This window comes from Gymnoscopelus microlampas, assembly GCF_963454915.1.
Source record: "Gymnoscopelus microlampas genome assembly, chromosome: 18".
NCBI lineage: Eukaryota > Metazoa > Chordata > Actinopteri > Myctophiformes > Myctophidae > Gymnoscopelus > Gymnoscopelus microlampas.
In genome coordinates this window covers 24,736,356-24,758,277 of record NC_139955.1, presented here as the reverse complement: position 1 = coordinate 24,758,277, position 21,922 = coordinate 24,736,356, and the positions used below count along the sequence as shown (strand labels likewise).

The following is a 21,922-nucleotide window of genomic DNA, read 5'->3' as shown; positions in this document are numbered from 1 at the left end:
CAAATGGGGCAGCGAGCATATGGTAGATGATGGCATTATGGTATATATTAAGGGAATTTATCTTATAAAGGGTTATGACAGAATAAAACGCATGCATGCATGAATAATCTATTTCCCATAATGGTGATATCGAAAGAGAAAATTGTAACATCAACATAACGGACAAAGGGGATAAGATCTGGTAGGGTATATAAGATTATCAATTAAGCTCGGGGCACTACAAGGCGATCCCTCTTAAGACTCTTAACTTGGGGTGTGGAGAACTCTGTCCCTTTCAGTGCCGGATCCTCAGCGCTAAACCCATTTACTCGGAGCATGACAAACACCACCGTATCGCGCTGAGTATTCATCTGCCATATTTGTCTGAGTGACAAAGCGTTTACTGCCATCAGGGAGGGTTATCTTACAGGGCTACTATCACCCTGGAACAGAGGATATCAACACTGCTTAAAAAAAGTCTGCCGGTGTTAAGGACGACATCCATCATTTATTAGATCACAAACATTGACCAATAATAGATCCATCAATCCGTCCAGTGGGTCCCACTGAGCCCTAATGGACACTGTCTAGGGGGATAAATTTAACCACCATGCCTTCACATGTTGTCGCTATGCTGTGAGACAAGAAGTTGTACGTTGACAGGCAGGGGGGGAAAAGATTCAGAACTGGAGAGACTGGACACCCCTGGCAATCTCTTTGTTGTGTCTAAAAATAGTGGGTCCCAGCGGTCCTTCTCGGAAAAAGCAGGAGAACACTTCGTTATTTCATAATATCCCCTCTCTCTGATTTACATGCACACCAGAGGAAGAGTCATTTTTATCTGAGTATTAAGGCTATAGTGAAGAGTTGTGTACCGATCCCCAGCAGAATAGAAAGACACAAAAACAAGCTGGAAAACCACCCAGTGAATCCCACCCTCCAGAGGCAGACATGATCTCATATTATCCATGTTTCCCCCCAAGCATAAATGCAGTATATGCACCATGTCAATGAGACCTGTGCTGAGAAACTTTTTCTAGCGACAGTGTTAAATAATGCATCATGTAGCAGAATGGAGTCTAATGTAAGGGAATGTCTGACTTCGGTTCAGCATCATCTTTTGAGATGCACTGCTCAGCTCAATTAACTTGCTATTTTCCCCCCTGGACAGGACGGATGCACAAACACTACCTGGCTCTGTCTGCATAGTCTAATGGTGTTGACCCACTGACTTTGCACCGCATTACTGTGCACTTCCACTGATACCCGCACTGTGACCCAAGTGACTTTTCCTTTGTTCTGTCAGCATCCATAGACAGCACATAGCAATATTTGACACGCGTAGAGGCAAACATTGATTATGCAGTACATCATATTGTTGTCCAGTCTAAAAACGATGAGGTCAACTCAAGCAGCAAAGCTGTGACTGACTTTTCTGGTGCATATCCATAATAACTATAATAGTATTCAGAAGAAGAAGATGGTGTGCTGGATGAAATTAATCTGGCCATGTATGCATCTATATAAGGAGACAAGCTCCAAGCGTCTCATGTCAAGCAGGAAATCTAAATAAATAAATAAAAACATGTTTTCCTGTTTTCTTCCACCCCCTGGGAGAATTGTGTGCATGAAAAAAAATCCAGATTGTTCTAGCTACAGGGCGTTTAATCATCATGGCACTATTTGCAAGCATGTTATCAATGGCCGGTATTTGCATCAAGGAGGAATTCCACAAAAGACTCCCTACGGATTTGTAGACAACGGTCGATGGGGAGTCACGGAAGGGGAGGGGGAGGGGGTCAAACAAATGTGGTGTCTTGGTGACCTTAATCACTTTTGGGTTCATCCAGGCTCCCATTTCACTCGTGTGCGTTATTTCAGGTCACTGCCTCAAAGTCAAAGTAGGGCAGAGTCATTATCTCGGGGAGCAGAACACAATCATCCACACAATACAATAAGGTCGGCGCAATTCACTGAAGTGTTGTCCATTTCCTCGGGGCCTGAACACATGTGCACTCCAACACAGCCGCTGCCTGTCTATCTACGTATACAGTATGTGTGGAAGATAGATAATGTATGCAGGGAATAATGCACTTTCACTGTATTCCTCTCACTCGTACATGCTTGGAGAAAAAGAGGAAACAAACACTATCATAGCTAACCAGAAGGGAAAACTAATTTGGGGGGAGTATCATGAATAATTCCTGGAAATTACGATGTTTATGTTGTTGCATGTATGGGGCTCTTGGTGTAGTTTTAACAAACCAAGATGCTTAAGGGGAGATGGGACTGAGTCATCCTGATCCCTCTATTTTAATAACAATGGATTGGCTGCAAAATGTACTTATTGGAAAAGGAGACCTCAAACCAAAATGATTGTGAAAGCTGACATATTCTTGTCTCAAAGGTTTCAGTCAAGCTGTATAATGTGATAGAGAATGTGTGCAATATCCTATTAGGGCTAAATGTAAATGCAAGTGTGTCCTTTGTACTGCATAACTCTCTACTTCCAATCTAGAAAGTTCGATTTAAAAGCAAGGTGTAATGACAGAAAGGGCATTCAAGGGGTTATATCAAGAGGTTTGTTAAAAGCACGATCTGGCCAGCCAACCATTACAGCCGCTGTGACAAAACTATCAAATTACATCTAATAATCTGTTGACTGGCCTTGGGTACAAGCTGCACACATCATTTCTCTATGGTCACTATTGAGTATCACACACATTATTTAAGAATACTCTTCACAATATCCCTGATTACATCTTTCATATTTCTTGCTTTCGCTGTTCACACTGTATGGAGGAATTTACTGTAATCTCAGAAACACAGCAATTATTCAGTCTAACGCACACGGGTCAGTGAACTATTATTACTACATCTTTTTATGTACTTTTTTATTGTGCCCTATCAGCGTTAACATGTGACGCAAGCACAAGTATTTCATAGCAAGAGTTTTTGCTTGAGTTTGTGCTGTCTCTGTTACAGAAAAGGCATGATCCCATAACCATTTTAAAGGCCTAAGGACTTGAGAGTTGTGTTTACTGTATAATCTAATGCCTTGGCGTCAGCTCAAAGAGCCAACAGTCTCGTGCCACTGGCACAGTCAGGGATCAGAGCCATTAGAAAGAGCCATGCTGCTCTGTTACCAGCCAGTTGATGATTTGCATTGACTTGTTTTGGGGTACACTATTTATTATCTATTTATGACACCATGTAAAGCTACTTGCAGATGGACACGTACACATCCAAACAACATACCATGACACGCTTGTGATGAGCAGTCTTTGTTTTTGCAGTTTTTAAATATAAGGTGTAAAATTACTGTAAGAACCATTGTTGTAATCAGAACATGAACATTTGAAAGTAATTGTCTTGAAAGCAATCTGCTTTTTTCCTTAAATACACTGTATGTCCTATACATAATTTCAAGGATGTTTAAATGCATATGGTTGTCAGCAAATGAGATGAGCGTAACTCGTAAAAGAAATCACCATGTCCCCCGCCTGTCCATAAATTAACTCTGCTCTGTAAGCACATTTGAGGGGGCTGAATTTGGAGGCTCTGGTTGTCTTTTCGTTTCCCTGCCTCAAATTGACTCTGACAGCAACAATATCCATTTATAGTACACACCTGCATAAACAAAGAGGAGCAAGCATCAAATGAATCGGCAAAATGGTTCCTTGGTGCATGCAAAAGCTTTCCAGTCATCCCACTCATGCAGCTCTTAGCTTGCAATTAGTCAATGGACTGATCTCATTAGACAAATGCTTTTGTTGCAGGAGTTCAGTCCAAGCTGAGAAGATTGCCAGAGGCATAAGGTTATAAGAGGTGGGCTTAGGAAACTAATATGAAAAGACTTAATGGCTTATATGCAGCCATGCCTCTATACAGTGCATGTGGTGTAATCAGAGGTATTGCATTACCCCAGTCCCAAAGAAGACATAATACTTAATCTTGTGGTTATGATATACATTTGACTACATTGAATGAAGGTGCTTTGGCACCTACGGTATTGTGATTTACTGGAAGACCAATACCCTGTATGGTTGGAGTAGGACAGGCGGCCAGGCTGCTTGTGTGACAACTGTGCAGCATACATGACTTGCTGCTATGTCGTCAGCATAGTGTAGCATACATGCTGCCCAGGCTTGGAAGTGCTGCAATTACCCTCGAGTAGATGATGTCCACTGCAAAAACTGGCTACTTATGAGATATCACTCATGGGATATTTTCTCACTGCTATGGCATGTCCACTCCAAGGAAGAGATGGAGTCTGAGGAGTGGTGATTAGCACGCTGTCCAGTTAATTTCTGTTTGCAACAGGACTAATCAGGAATTAAGAGCCGGCATCCACTCTAAATCGCCTTTTTTAACTCATTCGTGGCGGATACTTTCAGGATGGAAAAAAGGCAATTGTCTGTTGTCTCCCGCTTATCCCCTGGAAAAGCCTATAATCTGGCTGAAAGTATTTACGGAGTCAAGCAGCAAAGTAAACAACATTGATTATCATCCTACTGTTCTTTTTTTTCCCTTCTTTTTTTTCCTAATGTGGGCGGTGGGGTGCAGAGCAGAGGAGAGTTTGGGATATGGTTGCAGCTCCCCCCATTAGTACCATCTGCTTGGGCAACTGCTAAGGCTGGCTAAATGCCTCCTGAGTTCTATGATCAAGCCAGATTATCAGCTATTCTAAGGAGGGGACGGACGTCTTATCTCTCAATCTCTTTTACAAAAGCAAATCAAGACTTCTGCAAAAGGATTACTGGGATTAAGAAGGCTACAGACGTGGCCCTCCTTGGACAGTGTCTTAAATCAATGTCCTTCAATCTGGCTACCTTCTGCTTGCAAACACACTTTAGTTTCCTTGAAAGTCACCATCATATATGGAACCTATTTCAGGAACCATACAGTTCAAGGATTAGCATGTTGGCACAAACTAGTCGACCAAAAGTTGTTCCAATGCAGTTATTTGAATGTAGAGTAGACACACTGAAACTGGTTGAAAGCAAACTAATTTAGTCGGGTTGCTACAGTTCAGATGCATCTCAGAAATAAGCCTCTGGATTAGACCACATCGCAGCATCACCCGGTGTTGAACAATGACCCACAGTGGGACGTGGCTAGGTTTGAAAAATGCCTTTATTAGCCCCCACAGCATGATAGATTGCTGGACAGGTTTTCCACTGTATGCTTCAAAGAGGGTAAAATGAGGGAAGAATTTCAATGCAAACAACCTCTCTCCTGCCATACAGTAGCTCCACTGGAAATGCCCACAGAATGTAGATGAAGCAGAACTCATCTGATAGTTGATATTTTACAGAACACCCCACCACCAGCACTACCAATTAAAATAAAATAAACAAGTTCTGCAATTAAATCTAATATTCCCTCACATTACCATGCTTTTATATGCTTTTAAAACAGTTTCCCTCAGAAGCTTGGTGTTAAACCTACATGGTCTATCCAAATCAATGTTTTGCGATTAAAGCAAAAAAGGAAGAGTCTCCTAAAAAAAAGAAATATGAAAAAAAAGTTGTAAACCTTCCTTGAATTCTAAAAGCAATCTCGAACAGACCAAGCACCAACAATGATGTTTAAAAGAATTCTGCTCTGTCCAAAGTCATCAACCCATTATTGAACCTACACAACAGAATCACAGTGGATTTCACTACCAGGGGGGTTTTGTGGATAAAAAAGGAATTGAGTTTTCTCCAGTGCACCAAACTGTCTACCCAAAACAACCAACAACACATATGTTCTTCTGCACACTATCAACAACTACTGTTTTAGATCACGCTTTTAACAAGGAACAAACAATTGTACAGGCAATCGATGTTACTCAGATCCCTGCTCCACAGTCACACCTCGTTTAATCAACAGAATTGTTTTCAATGAAAACAATCTCCGGGCTGTAGGGCTACTCAGTGTCTCAGAAAGAACCACTCGGCGGGCTTCCACGCTGATTTGATTGTTGCACACACAAAGGTAGCTAGACTGCTGCAGCTATGGGGGGATGATTGAATTATTCAGTTTGGCAGAGATTTGGCAGCAATTGTGTGGAGTGCTGCCTTGAGTGGAGTGCAACAGCTAGACAGCATCTTCTTGTTTCCTGCACCATTGCACAGCACATGCATAAATAGCCCCTGCTTAGACAGTCAGTACCGCTTCAGGGTACCAGCACATCATACCCTGGATACGCTTGCTGCTTGGCTAATTCCCCTGCACCTCCCCATGGATACCTTTAACAACAAATGCCTCATGAACGACGGGGAAACGAGACGGTTTATTTTTATTTTATTTTCAGCAGGACTACGCTACCAAGAACTCAATCATTTCCAGGGTGACTTTGTGGTTCTCCCTTTCATATACTGTAGATCAGAAGTTGAGAGGACGTACAAGAAATAATTGCATGAACGTCTCTTAATTGCAGATAAATGGGTGAACAGCTTTGGTCCATTAATGCCACCCCAAACAAATTAATTTAGTCATTATCATAGTTGTTCTGGCTAAAAGATCATGTATGGGGCTTAATTAGTTCAGAATATCGGCAATAAATCCAGTAGCTGTCATTTCACCCTCCTGCAACAGATGTGGAAAGGCATGAACTAAAATGGAATTGAAAATCAATGCAATGTGAAGAAATGTGGGTTTTTGCTATCATTACCAGTGGTGGACAGTAACAAAGTACCTTTACTTGAGTACTGTACTCAAGTATTTTTTTTTTCACTTATGACCACAGGGAAGGGGGTCATACCAATCCGTACTTTACTTGAGTATTTGTATTTTTGGATGCTTTCACTCCACTATATTTCAAAGACAAATATTGTACTTTTGACTCCACTACATTTCTAGGAAGGGAAAAAATACATTATTAATTAAGCACTTAAGCCCCATTTCAAATATAGTGAAAATAGCAGATCTACAAGCTGACAACGTGCTGCATCACGATGCAGTCAGCTTTTTTTTTTAAAGCATGCACTTTTTAATAGTTGAGCATTTTTAAAAGCAAGTACTCCAGTACTTTAACTCAAGTACAAATTTGACAGTGCAACTTTCACTTGTAGTTGAGTAATATCATACCTAGACTCAAGTACTGGGGTTGAGTACTTTGTCCACCAGTGGTGGAAAGTAAATGAGTTACCTCTCTCAGGTCTGTCAATAACGATAATTGTAATCTGCTTTTTAATCAAACATACGATGTTGTAAACTGGTTTAGCAAAAACGCATAATCAATAGATGCAGTGCCTCCAGCAATTGTGCATTATGAAAATATCCATACACAGTACAGGCTCCAAGAAATATCGGATGCTACAACCTTTTGCGAAAAGAAGCCTGAAGTCAATGTATATACATTAATGAGAAGATACTTAAATGGCAAAAGATTTTAATGAAGTGAACAGTTTGATATCTCTTTTATCCCCACACCTCTATAATATGCATGTGTGTGTGTGTGTGTGTGTGTGTGTGTGTGTGTGTGTGTGTGTGTGTGTGTGGGTGTGTGTGTGTGTGTGTGTGTGTGTGTGTGTGTGTGTGTGTGTGTGTGTGTGTGTGTGTGTGTGTGTGTGTGTGTGTGTGTGTGTGTGTGTGTGTGTGTGTGTGTGTGTGTGGGTGGGTGGGTGGGGGGGGGCGGTGTATTCCTCTGTAATATGCAGAGATTTCATTGCATTATGTGTAATCAAACTTACTATATGACCAGCTTCCTGGGCTGTTAGATGAAATCGAATACTACATCCTCATAAATCATGAATCAATATGTCAGGAAAGCAACTCTGGAAATGCTCCTCTCACTGACATACTGTAATACAACCATGGGACAACCTTTAAAAGTCATTCTGTAGATGATAAAAATCACTGGAAATGGACACGATGCCATCCAACTGAAATCACAAACGTAATGTTGAGAGGAAGACCGTAAATAACAACTGTATTTTTCTATGAGAAAAGAGGAGGAAAGTGGACATACCAAAGGCATTCCTCTGTTGTAAACCTTTTGTTTTCTTTGACTGTGCACTTTGAAGCAAATGAAAATCCATGTATCGCCCACTCTCTTTTTATGCATAAATGTTAAGACTCATTAGAGATGTAGTATCTTTGAACTTTTATTATTAAGTTCTGGCACATTCAAATGCATTTCATTACCTAATGATGCACAACATGAAAGCCCGAGTCATAAAATGTCAATTTATCAAGCTCAAAGGCATACACCATTTAGTTTACGATTCACTCAAGTTCATTAGGTTCAAAGTGGGAACAAGACATTTAGCAGGTTTACATTAATCTATTAATAGAAAGCTGTCATTTGTGCTCCCTCAATGTCAGGATGTGCATGCTTTACGGGATTGCGTGAACTATTTTCTGTAATCACTGAGGACATGCTTCCCTCCAGGGAAAGAGTTAGCCGTCTCAGTTTTGAAATATGAAGTAACTTTGATAAGCAATTAAACATTTTTCTGTTGCCGATGCTCTGACTCCGATGTATGCCTCAGAAGCCTGTATCAAAATGTGTAAAAATATAAACATAAAAAAAATAATCACCACACAGCCATTTCAGGGTGGTGGTTGCTGTACAACCATCAATCTCTTTCAGATGTACAAAAGCTTCAGTCCCCGCTTGTGCTCTACGCACTGTACAGTACATCATAATAGCAGGGTGCTCATTATCAAATGATCATTATCAGCTCTTCTGGAGGAGATACAGAGAGAAAGTAAGTTGTACTGTTCCAAAAAAAGCAGCCCCTATTCTGATGCTTTCTGTCCGTGTACTTCAAAGGATGGTGTTATTCCAAATTTCCATAACTTTTGACTGTAATCTTTTTCCTAATGAGAGATGTACAGTATATCTAAATCGTTTCATCATTACTCTCCTCTGGATAAGCGCCTTGTTGTTGCGAAAAAGGAATGAAAGAATGGTGGGGGCAGGCAGTTCTTCCTACTGTATGACTTCAAACATGAGCCAATCAAGGGTGTCCAGAGTCCAGACCAATACACCCACACACAGGTTAAATGGATTTGGCCAGCATTGACCTAGACAGTGCACGACTGCATTATAATACACATCATACAAACAGTGGTGGAAAAAGTACTCAATTGCTTTACTTAAGTAAAAGTTTCAATACTGCAATGTAGAAATAGTTACAAGTAAAAGTCTGGAATTCAAAATGTGCTTGAGTAAAAGTATAAAAGTATTGGCATCAAAATGTACTTAAAGTACCAAAAGTAAAAGTACTCATTATGCAGAATGTTCCATTTCAAGTTTTCAAATGTATAAAACTCTTTTGAAAATAGCAGATCGACAAGCTCACAATAAGTCGCGATGCTTGTAGATCGGCTATTTTCAAATGGCCGAAATGTAGATAGGGCTGAAGTTAATGTATGTTTTGTAATAATAATCAAAATCTACAAAGTAACCAGTAACTAAAGTTTTCAAATAATTGCAGTGTAGTAAAAGTACAATATTTGCCTGGAAATACTCAAGTAAAGTACAAATACCTCAAAATTGTACTTAAAGGACAACTTTGTTTTTTTACAACCAAGGTTTATGTTTTACAGTAGCTTGTAATTAAAGTAAATAAAAGATGAGCGTTACATTTTTTTTTACAATGGGCGGGGCATTCGGGCAGGTGGCTAAATATGTATTCTTTTACACAATAACCCGGCGATTTCTTTATTATTATTTACAGAAGCTCTTCGAGCCCCCTATAACTTACATCTGCCCATCAAAGACCACGGGACCTTTTTTATTGTGTAAAAAAAGACATATTTAGCCACCTGCCCGAATGCCCCTGCCCACTGTAAAAAAATATCGTGAAAATTGCTAAAACTATAGAAAACAGTAAATGAAAGAAAATTGACGCTCATCTTTTATTTGCTTTAATTACAAGCTAAAACATAAACCGTGGTTGTAAAAAAACAAAGTTGTCCTTTAAGTACAGTACTTGAGTACATGTACTTAGTATTGTCCAGTAAGACTACACATTGTATAATCTAGCTCTTTGGTGGTCACAACAAGCTCACAGAGCAGGGAATTAAAGTCTAATAAGGCTGGATATTGACATACGTTTTTGCCTTGATGAATAAGAAGAGTCGTGGAAATGTGCAATACAATGCAAAAGACTTTAATAAATTTCAGAAGCACACACATACATAAACAAAACATTTACAGTTTTCTCCACACACTGGCAAATCAAAGTCAATTACAAAGATCATGTAAGGTGCATATCGTACTTCACATTGAATAAAAGTGAGGTTCTCTGTCTCCCTTACATGGATAAAAGCTCTCCCCATGTACGTTTTTTTTTTCTTTTCCCCAAGGATCAGGCAAGTCTAATCATTACACAGTGCTATGATGCTATGTATAGTTCATACTGTGGCTCCTAGCAGTAGTGAATACATTGGATACCATAATTACATGAATATACCTCCTCCAGTCGAAACGCCTGGATGTCTAGGAGCTAATATACATAGAATTAGAAGCTTTAAATCGGACATATTCAAAATCATGGCATGTTTCAACAAGAACAGTAAGGAAAATAAAATAAAAAAGGCTGCTAGTGCTGTCCATTTGTACAACGCCAACCAACTAATAGTTATGTCCGTTTTAATGGATCTAATTCTACAGTTATATGTATGTACTGTATTGTACCATTTAGGTGTTACCTACCAAAGCAGTCTTTACTTTACCAATTAACATGAATATTGAACAACAATGCCACTAACCCATTGCGCCAGTCACTGGTGTGTGTGTGTGTGTGTGTGTGTGTGTGTGTGTGTGTGTGTGTGTGTGTGTGTGTGTGTGTGTGTGTGTGTGTGTGTGTGTGTGTGTGTGTGTGTGTGTGTGTGTGTGTGTGTGTGTGTGTGTGTGTGTGTGTGTGTGCGCGCGCGCGCGTGTGTCCGTGTCCGTATGACCCAAGCCCTAAAGAATTGCAAGTGCACCATCAGTGTGTTTTCTGTCAAATGTTTTAAATCAAAGCCTGGATTACCTCCACGTTTTGGTGTTCAATGGACTTTCATCGCAACATTTCATACATTTAAATAATGTATTGTCGCAAATAAATGCAAGTAAATAAAAGTGATTTTTGCTTAAGCCCACCAAGTCATATTACGACTGCCTGAGGATTGTAATTTTCTACATCTGGAAATATCTTAAATAATAATGTATCTCACAGGTTAAATCGGATGTGACTAAGGAGTTGAATGCCGCCCACAAAAGACTAAGCTTAATGCTCATCAATTCTGCCCTACATAAACAGCTTTTGATTATGTCCCAATCCCAAGCAAGTCCCTTGTGATTGTGGCTTAGCTTAAAATACTAAACTTCCCCCATCATTTGTCCAAATATAATAACACTGTGGTGACCAGTAGCACAGTTGTAAAGCTCTACGTTGTATTGTGGGGCCATGCATATTACTGTTAACATTAGCCACACACTACGAACAATGCTACCAGTGGCACTGAAAGTGGGATAAAAAGAGGCAATAGCTGACAGAAAAGTTACACTGTGATTGGGCTCAATTGTGGCCTATTGTTGGTAGACTTTGCAGCATCAAAACATCACCATAGTTCCAAGAGCAAGCCCAGAAAGAGCAACTTCCAATGATACAAAAACAGAACATTAGAAAATAAAATGGCCTATCTGGCAGTTTTGAAAACAATATAAAATAAAAGATTAAAAATAAAAATAAGAGTCAATAAATATAAACACCATGAACTCTGTAATAGATAGATATACATACATACATATAAACATACATTACAGATCCTCGGACTGTACTTGTCACCATTTTTTCGTTTTTTTTTTATACACAGTGGGTTTTTTCGGGAGGTGGAGTGAGGGATGTTTGGAGGAGGGTTTCATCTTATTATCCTCAGTGACATAGCTATGTAATAGCATAGGATTTCATAAAGCAATTCAAACCCCAACACACTCTCACATGAAGAGCTTTGTCATACGTTTCAGGCAGGCAACGTGATGTAACTCATCTCTGTCTGTGATTTTTCACCCACCCTCCAAGTTCACCTTTTCTCCTACTTCAATGTAAAGGTAGGGTTTGAGGCTGTTGAGACAGTAAAGTACTTGTTTCACCTCTTAGGTTCTTGCTTTCATTCCTTCTTCTTTCTTTCGTCTCTCTCTCTCTCTCTCTCTCTCTCTCTCTCTCTCTCTCTCTCTCTCAATCTCTCTCTCTCTCTCTCTCTCTCTCTCTCTCTCTCTCTCTCTCTCTCTAGGTAGTGTGAGCTAGAGATTGATTTTAATCCTGTGGGAGCGGGCTGTACCTGTGCCACAGAGTGTGCCATAGTGTGGTGGTTTCAGTGCCGTCTCCTGAAATATAGAGAGACAGACAGATATAGGGAGATTGTAGTTACAATATCATTGAGCTCTGAGAACTCTAAGCTGTAGCCTTATCAGTGTGTGAGGCTACACTTAACAGTAAATACAAATCTCTGAATAGTAGATAGGGGTGGGGGGAGCATTCTTCAAGGCACAGCTGGCAATTGAGTCATTATCTTGTCAGGTTTCCTTGAAGAATGCTACAGGTGTAACACGTTTGTGGATTTTTCCTGTACTTATCAGAGCATGTAATTTGGTCGAATTAGTGTTTGTCTCCCACCACACTAGTGCAGCACTCTTCATTTCCCCTCAGAAAACCGTTTGAGTCAATTTAGGCCCACACATTGGGACCCTTGCCAGTGGCTCCTCTGATAGGTACAGATTTGACATTTGGCTGTCCTTTCGGAACTTTAGAGACACAACCGCCAATGTCTGATTCAAGTAATATCTTGACCCAACAAAATACTTATGGTAGCAAGGCATGGTGATTACAGATACGATGACTTTGTAATAAATAAGTAATGAATGAGAATGAATAAATAAATACATTTAAAAAAATGATGTCACAACCATTCGGACACTGGCATCCAATTTCATTTTACTATCATAGTTAGCCTTTTAACAAGATGGTCTCTTCCCCTGCTGGGCTATGGTCATCACCATGAGTCACAGTAAGCAGCTTCACCATCCCACCATGGGTGGCTAGGGTGAAGGGCCCATCCCTCACCCTCATAAATAAATGGATATTACAGAGAGATTTAGTTTTCTGCAAGACTCCTTGTCCAAGACATTTGTCTTATATTCTTTTAAAGGAAGGTAACATGAATCATTATGTAAAACGAAATAAAATAATAATTCAGCCCAGCCTACACGAGTGCATTATAGAGAGCATAATGTATGTACTGTACATAGTATGCTAATGGACTCTCTCCTGAACACTACGAAGCGCGAGGTCAGCTTGGCGATCGAGCGATGACCGCATGCACCGTGGCCCCGGAAATGTAGGCCAAGCAAAAAGAGTTTACTGGCCTTTTATACGGTACATATCCTGCATATTCATGTAGATGCCCGACATCATTCAAGCAAGGCGGCATGTGCATTTGATCTGCTTTCACTAAACCGCATGCCCTGACAAGGATTCCTCATCACTGCAGGGAGATTTGACCTCCAGTATCGCTGTGGCGGGGTTGGGGAGGGGTGGTGGAGCGGGGTAAGATAAAAGAAAACGATGAGATGAGTAAAAACAGAGCGGAGGGGAGGAGGGGACTGCGGGGAGGGGGGTTGAGGTTACAAATTGTGTTCTCGCTGTATAATGGGGCCATATGGTGGTGCAAATATGTGGTCTCTGAAGTATTTTGACAAGCTTTCCTCTTTAGCGGCTACATTTGTAAAGTCTCAACAAACATTTGCGGCGACCTTCATTATCAAGCACATCTCCTTCTGCGTGCCGCCACATTGATTATTATTCCATGGGTGGGCTTAGTCTTATCTGTCCTTTTTTTGTTGTTGGGGGCACTAAACCACCGTCTGTCACTTTCATGAGCAACGAGGAATATATGACAATTTTCCTGTGATTTGTGCTTTTTACTTGCTAGTATTACACATTCAGGCTGGCTCCCACCAGCAGAATATACAGTATGTGGCTTTTGTTAAAACGGACACATTTCAGCTTGAATCTGAGACATATTCCAAAAAACCTTTCCTTAGATTGAATCAACGAGAGGTATTTTGATGAGGGTGCTGCTCTTTTAAGTGTTCCTCTTGTGAAAATAGATTTAGTCCAAAAGAAGCACAGAGATGGGATCAAATGAGGACTTCTAGCAGGGCCACAGCAGAAAGGGCAGGAGGTCAGATGTTGTCTCATTCCTGAAGAATCCACCCACAGATAGCACATGGTATTTCTGATTATCTTAAAGGACGGCTGCCTTTTTTCTAGTTTCTTATCGGCCTCATTTGAAACCTAATTACAGTGATTTTAATCATATTGTATTACGAGTGATTAACCCTTTAGTGCATTTAATTAACCTTTGCAGCTGTAGATTATCATCAGGCAAGACTTCATGTGATTTATTTTTTCCCCTTCTTTTTTTACATTAAATAAGCATACTTAAAACTGGTGGGAAATCTAATGTCTAAAGAGAAAGGCATCACTTGTCATTTGCTTAAGGGGACAGAGGAATTTAAATGTACTATCTGTTTAACATCATTGAGGTTATGGCCTGTGGAAGGAAGCAATGAGGACTGATTTATCTTGATAATTTTCAAATGCAGCAAAGATTTATGCCCAAACCTAACAATATTATATCCAGACATTTAATTTGTCCTCTGTTAAGGAAACTAATCTAGGACGCAAACAAACGCACCTAGACTTAATTTAGATACTTAATCATATATTCATCCATGCTTGAAATATTACCATCAAAGGATTCCCTTCTCAGCGGCAACACAAGTGCAAATCAATTTAAATCCACCATTCATCAAATTCATACAGGAGGATAAAACTGGAAAACACTGATTGAATATTTCTGCATATTTCAGACCCACAACCAGTCACAACCAGTAAGAGAGGAAAGTCATTCTGACAACTTGACAGTGAGAAGTATAAAAATATTCTTAATTTAATGTACCTTAGTACGTAGGGCATGTAGTAGGCTTATGTATAATGTGGCATGGCAGGGCATGTCTCTTAACTGGGGTTTAAAATAAAAGACGGTTGAAGCAAATGACTATCAACTCTGTGTGGGTGTCTCCATGAATTATCTCGACCGTAACACTGCACTGGATAACTAGTCATTTACAATATGTACAAAAAAAAGGATTCTAACAGTTACAAATGTCACAGAAAAGGATATATTGGGAGAAAGAAAAAATAGAAGGCAAATAAATTGAAATTGTGTGCAATGCGATACCAGACAGAATCCGAAGCAAGTACCCTATCAAACTAAATCAATTATTGATGGAATATGATTAAATTGAGCCAGAATCGAATGAATGGCAGATGTGATAATTATGATCAAAACAATGACAAATATAGAGGCAGAGGCAAACCAGCAACCCAGCAACAATGACCAGAAAGAAATTAAAAAGCAAACCATAGGAAAGGAGTCAAACTGGAAACAAATCATAACGCAAACTAGTGAACAGAAGAAAATGAAATAATAAAACAAACTTACATTCTACACACAGCACCAATATGCCTGACAATGAAGGATCGTGGCAATACATATCCATATGTACATTACTCAATAATGCATATCAGGAATAGAGTTATCACACACATAATTACGTTCTCATAACCCTGTATCCTCTGTCCTTTATGATCTCATTTCGAAAATGTACAGGGGGCTGTGTATGTATATGCTACGGCCTTTTCAGCATTAATTGGGCTATTAATGAGAGAGTATTAATGAGTTAAATGTGACGACGGCCCAGTAGGGCTTTTTTTTACGAACTACTACTCCCTCTGTGTTTAAGTATATTGGTCCCGAGGCTCCATGTCACCTTGATCTTGGTGACCCTCCCTCCCCCCCTCTCTATTCCCATTGCAGTGCTCAGTCTCTTTCCACGGCGCTCTGCTCTGGCTGTCAGAGCTGAGCAAGGCCACCTCTCCTTACCTCTGATTTACATTTATTTCCCTCACCAGGTTTTATTTATTGGGGCACTTCGCATTTGGCACATCTCTTAGGGAGTCATAAGCCCTGGTGCTATACCCTGGCATTCAAATGAGCTTCTCTCCGCAAAACTTCACTGGCAGAGGAGTATGGTGCTTGGGATTTTGAGGACAGAAGCGGCAAAAAGTAGGATTATTACTATCGAGTCTGTTTTAGCACATCTAGAGCCATTCTTTTCAGGGGTGTACTATTGCTTTTTTGTTTTTGCCTAAATGAACACTTGATGAAGTGAGTGGTCCATCTCGCCTTGTCAGTCTAGCTGCCATTTTATTTCTACCTGACAGCCAGGCTTGTTTAAACATGTTAGTCAAAAAGATTAGCACACAGGTCTGCCCCTGCATGAACTCAAACACAGCTGTGCAGGGTTCAATTAGCTTCATGGATAACTCTCCCAGTCTCCCTATAGCTCTGTCACCAGCCATACTGTTCTCAAGGCTAGCTACTGTACTATAATTACACTACTGCCATTGCTCTCAACTTTTGAAAGGAGCTTTAACAAAAACAAGGTTATGCAATTACAGAGTGGTTATAAAGGACCGTATGCCCGAAGGATTTGTTGGATTCATTTCAAGAGAAATTAGGGTTTAGTCAGAACAGGCACTATATGTTCAGTATTCTGCACAGATGACATTCATGTAGACATGGTGGTCTGTGTGGTGGAGTCCCCTGGCTCCATGCTGCCACCCTCCCCCCTTCACATCACCTACCATGGGACAGCGGGGGGAGTGTGAGTGGGGACTGGTGTGGGTGGGTTTAAAAAGGAAGTCATGAATTACCTGTCGGGTGGTGATTTGCCCCGCGGTCTTGAATCCCCCCTGACAGCTGCACTCTGAGACACTGTATGGGTCGGAGCTAGTCGAGGAGCACTTGGAGAGCGAGTCACAGCCCACCACGAACGTGTTGTCCAAGGGGAGCTCCTGGATCACGTGGTGTTTCTTTGGGGCCACCGGAGTCTCCGGCTTGATTTGAAAGGTGGGCTGAGGGGACGCAGACTTGTAATGCTTGGCTAAATCTGGGCTGTCAGGTTTGAAGGTGGTGGGCGTCGTGGCCCAGTTGTATTTCCCCATGGTCTGATCCTCCAGCTCAACGGGGAGGTCCAATGTGCCATTAATGTGTTCATGGCTGGGGTCGTCAGGCTTGGAATCGTCAATGGTCACAAAGTTCAGGAGGAGACTCTTAGGGGAACGCTTCTTCTTCTTCTTCTTCTTCTTAATCTGACGGTTCTCTTGGTTGGGCGACACCCACTCGCCGCTCTGCTTGCCCTTTTGCACCACTTTATGCCTTGGCGTCTGGCGGCAACGTACCAAGGCTGTAACAAAAATCACTAATATGACAGTCATAGTGCCTGCTATGATAGCTATGACAACAATCACATATCCACTGGCTTGCGGTGTGACCTCGCTGTCCCCTATATTGCGGTCCAAAGGCACCTCCATGCTCTTCCGCAACTGCTCTTGGATGAAGGTGGCATTTGAAACAGTGTCATTTACAAATAGGTGAATGAGTGTGATGGCGTGCAATGACTCGGGCTGGCCTAGATCTTTGACCTTGATTACCAGCCTATGCAGACCCTGATCGGCTGCCACTATCTTCTCCTGCAGTGTTATGTTACCAGTCGTTTTGTCTATTGAAAAGAGACCTCTAGGAGATACCCTCGAGGTGATGATAATGCTGCTGATGATGCTATACTGCAGCTCAGCATTCATACCTGTGTCATTGTCAATGGCAAACACCCTCGTGACCACGGCACCGGGGGCGGTGGTGGACTGCACGAGGTCGTAGGAGTAGTTTGACGAAGGGATGACGAACACGGGGCGATTGTCATTCACGTCGACCACATTGATGGTGACCTTGGCATAGGAAGTGCTGGGAGGCTGCCCTCCATCAAGCGCTTTCACCATAAATGTGTAGGAGCTTTGCTGCTCCCTGTCAAAGGTGATATTGGGCCTGATAACACCAGTCTGGGGGTCGATGATGAAGGTATCTTTACCATTCAAAATGGACAAGGTTATAATGGAATTATCCCCCGCATCTGCGTCTGTCACTGTGATTAAGCCCACAGTTCCGTAGAGAGGCAGGTTCTCAGGCACATAGAAGTTGTACTCGGGATGTGTGAAAGCCGGGCTGTTGTCATTAAGGTCCTGGACGATTAGCCTGACAGTGACATTGCTCTGCAGGGACGTGGAGCCATTGTCCCTCGCTATGACAGTGAATGAGTACCTCTCCTGTTTCTCCCTGTCCAGCCGTTTGCCAACTGAGAGGATTCCAGACCGTCTGTCTATGTTGAACCCATCAGGTACGTCAGGGCCAAGAGTATAAATAATCTCAGCATTATGTCCGCTGTCTGCGTCAGTGGCGCTGATTTTTATCAGCTGTGTAGAGGGGTCATTGTTCTCAGGAATGGAGAGCTGGATCTCTGGCTGGGGAAAGATGGGTGCGTTGTCATTCTCATCCTTGATTTTAATTAAAAGCATGGCCGAAGTGTTGAGTGGAGGTGTCCCCCTGTCCGAGGCTACTATCTTAATTGCATATTCCCTGGTAGTCTCATAATCAAGAGGAGCTGCCGTCTCCAATAAGAATTGGTCATTAAAGACTGGCTTCAAACGAAAGGGAACATCATGGTCAGTGTAACAAGCTACTTTGCCGAACAGATCAGCATCCTTATCTGTGACTGTAATTAGGGCTATTTTGGTGTTGAGAGGCGCATTCTCAGACAGGAGAACAGTCCCATTAACCAGGTTGATTATGTAGCGAGTGTCTATGGATGGCACATTGTCATTAACATCTGTTACATTAACAATCACTGTGGCTCTGGAGGGGGTGGAGCTGCCATCACTAGCCAGGACAATGAGCTTATGAACTGGTGTCACCTCCCTGTCCAGTGGTTGTTTGACGGTAATCAGTCCTGTGGAGCCGTCGATGGCAAAATGGCGTTTGGTTGAGGCAGAGATCTGGTTGCTGAAGGCAAAGTGTATTTGAGCGTTGGAGCCCAGGTCGGCATCTGAGGCATGGAGTTGGGCAACCGACGTCCCCATAGGTGCATTCTCGGGCACGTTGACCTCCAGCTCGGTGTCCTTGAAGACAGGTCGATTGTCGTTGACGTCAGAGATGGTGACCTGGAGAATGGCAGTGCTAGACTTGGGAGGGTTACCCCCGTCCTCCACCTTGATCTTCATTACAAAAGTATCTTTCTGCTCACGGTCCAGATTCTGCTGTACGATAAGCTGGGGCCACTTGTCTCCTTCAGGAGTCTCGATGATGTCCAGGCCAAACTCACTAACACTCTGCAAAGACAAAACAGTAAGGACACACTTTATTGTCGTTACATGAAACATTTGATATATGATGTCACATGACTTTTATAACACAAATTGATATATACATATACATAATAAATCAAACATAACTCAACTAGAACAATACAGAGCAAATTACTAGACCCCTATCATACTGTAACATGAATGCAGTGCTGTTAGTAAGGATGATGCGTTTTTATGGGAATGCTGTGGAGGTTGTTTATGTAGTGTCAAGGTATCGCACTAACATAACCGCATGCCGTGGAAAAAGCTATTGTTTGTTTTAGAGGATCAATGTTTGTTCAGCATGCATTTGAAAACCTTAGGGTGAAAGTTCTTCAATAGCCTTATGAAGTTAAAAAAGCTCCTAACGATGTTTATTTTTGGGATAAAACCTGAAATCCCCTTCTCAACGAAAGGTTTATGTCAATGTTGGATTTAGAGAAAAACAACAAATAGTCCCAGCTTGTTCTAAATGAGGCTGCCACTGCTCTATTATATTCCAGCTCTAGGGATGGAAGAAACACATTTTCAACAGCAGTCCTGGGTTACTCATCACGTTGTTTTCAATGGTTCATGCACAGCATACATGTTTATAAATTGTACAGTAGGTAGGCTAATAGGCGTTTTTTTTTTCCTCAGCTATTCAGTGTGTGAATTGTTGCCACCAATGATGAAACACAGCATGTGTGAACCACAGGAACCCTTGCGTCCCTATTCTATGGTGAATATTCGGGGGAAATAGCAGATCTACAAGCTCACAATGCATAGTGTTGCAACGCATTGTGATTTGGTGTGGAGGTAAACAAGGAGGGGGCCTAGTATAGAGCCATAGGGGCCTCTGGTCAACTAAGTATATATAGTTTTAAAACTAGATTTTAGAAAACGAAGTGACCGACCACTTCAATGAGCTACTCTCATCCTTCTACTTGAAAGAGAGTAATTTAGCTCCGTAGTTCACTTATTGCAATCCATCTGCCTTAACTAAAATGAGATTTCATTCCCCCCTCTCCTGTGTCTATGCTGGAATTGAGGAGATAGAAGCCACGACATTTCAAAGTTTGTGATGCAAGAGACATTTTCAAAGACAGCCTTAAATGCACTGTGAGGCTGGACCACAGATTAAAGATTGGGAGTTACAAAATAATAATAATAATTGCACATTAAGAAAAGGCTTTTCATCCTAGAAGGACTAACTCCAGGCAAAAGTGAAGCCTGAGGAAAATGAAAACAAATGCATATGTAATCCCCATGAGAAACTGGCACTTACTGTTCCCAGTAATTGCCTTTCCCCCTTAAAAACTAGCACTTTTATGATTTCAGATGCAGTATGTGGTAGGGATCCATCGATTCTTCCAAATTAGAGAGAAAGGAGTGAGAAAGAAATGTAGAATGGGGGTGCGTGGGTGTGTGTGTGTGTGTGTGTGTGTGTGTGTGTGTGTGTGTGTGTGTGTGTGTGTGTGTGTGTGTGTGTGTGTGTGTGTGTGTGTGTGTGTGTGTGTGTGAGAGAGAGAGAGAGGGGGGTGGGTGTGTGTGTGAGAGAGAAAGAGAGAGAGAGAGAGAGAGAGAGAGAAGGGGAAGGAAATAAGAAGATCAAGCCCATGAATGAGCTGCATGCACATTATGAAACAAAGAAGCCCTTTGAAGCTCTTTCAGTCAGAAGCAGTTTCATGCTAAAACAAGAAAAAGCATCCTCTTTAAAGAGATAAGCTTCATGCTGCACATAATGTTGTAGGAGATTACTCTGTCTAGGCACAGCTATCAAATGAGATTAAGATACCGTACATACATTCGCACTGTGCGAGGAGGGGAAGAGAAGGAACATTTGGACCAAATTGCATGCACAAGTCTCTCCAGTAGGTTTTAAAAATCAGCATCGTTCTGGTGCCGATATACTGTTGTAGCAGACAGAAGGAAATGTGCGGCGGCAGCATGTAAATCATTGTGTACTCTCGAAAATTGCTTGCCGGGGGAATGTTGTCACTATGTTAGTGATTGACAGAACTACTTAATGCAGCCAACGCTGCTGGATTGATCATTCAAAGGTTATTTTGTGATCTTTCTGGCAAGAGGGAAATGGTGAAAGGATAACCAGGCAAGACATATGGATATATGAGGAGACGCAGATATGTCTTATGGACAAATTGTGCAGTGTACATGCATGTGTCACCATGCATGCATTCCTTCTATATTCCTACAGCAGATTGCTGATAATATGAGAATAAATAAAACCATAACTGCACTTTGACCTTTATTTTTTCCCCTCTGTTCTATTTATTCTATTCTTTATTTCTCTTTAAATGTTTTTCCATGCCTTATGTAAAGCATTTTGAATAGCATTTGCATATGATATGTGCTATACAAATAAACTTCCCTTGCCTTGCCTAGATCCTACACAACAATGTCAGTATAGTATCGGTAACCACAATTGTACAGGTCATTGTATGTCATGTAGGTCATGGATAAGGCCAGTGTATTGGCACATACAATATTAGTACAGTACATGAGCACTGTTGATAGCGATATGTCAAGGCAGGCCAATGTGCCAAAGGCAATGCTGCATGGTGATTTATGAGACGGCAGTTCTGCTATGGTTTTGTCTTTGGTTTCACATAATTTTACAACTGAAGAGACTGCACTCTGCGCATTTCAAT

At 41.4% G+C, this 21,922-nt stretch overlaps 1 protein-coding gene across 1 annotated transcript in view; it reads right to left on the bottom strand.

The window, feature by feature from the left end:
- Positions 1–21,922, bottom strand: part of pcdh11 (protocadherin 11) — a gene marked incomplete at its 3' end in the record, with an annotated part of 148,518 nt that overhangs the window by 114,400 nt on the left and 12,196 nt on the right. Inside the window, exon 3 of the mRNA XM_084042045.1 lies at positions 16,749–19,256. Within this exon, the coding sequence (XP_083898171.1) occupies positions 16,749–19,256 (2,508 nt within the window). The remainder of the gene's footprint in view (positions 1–16,748; positions 19,257–21,922) is intronic.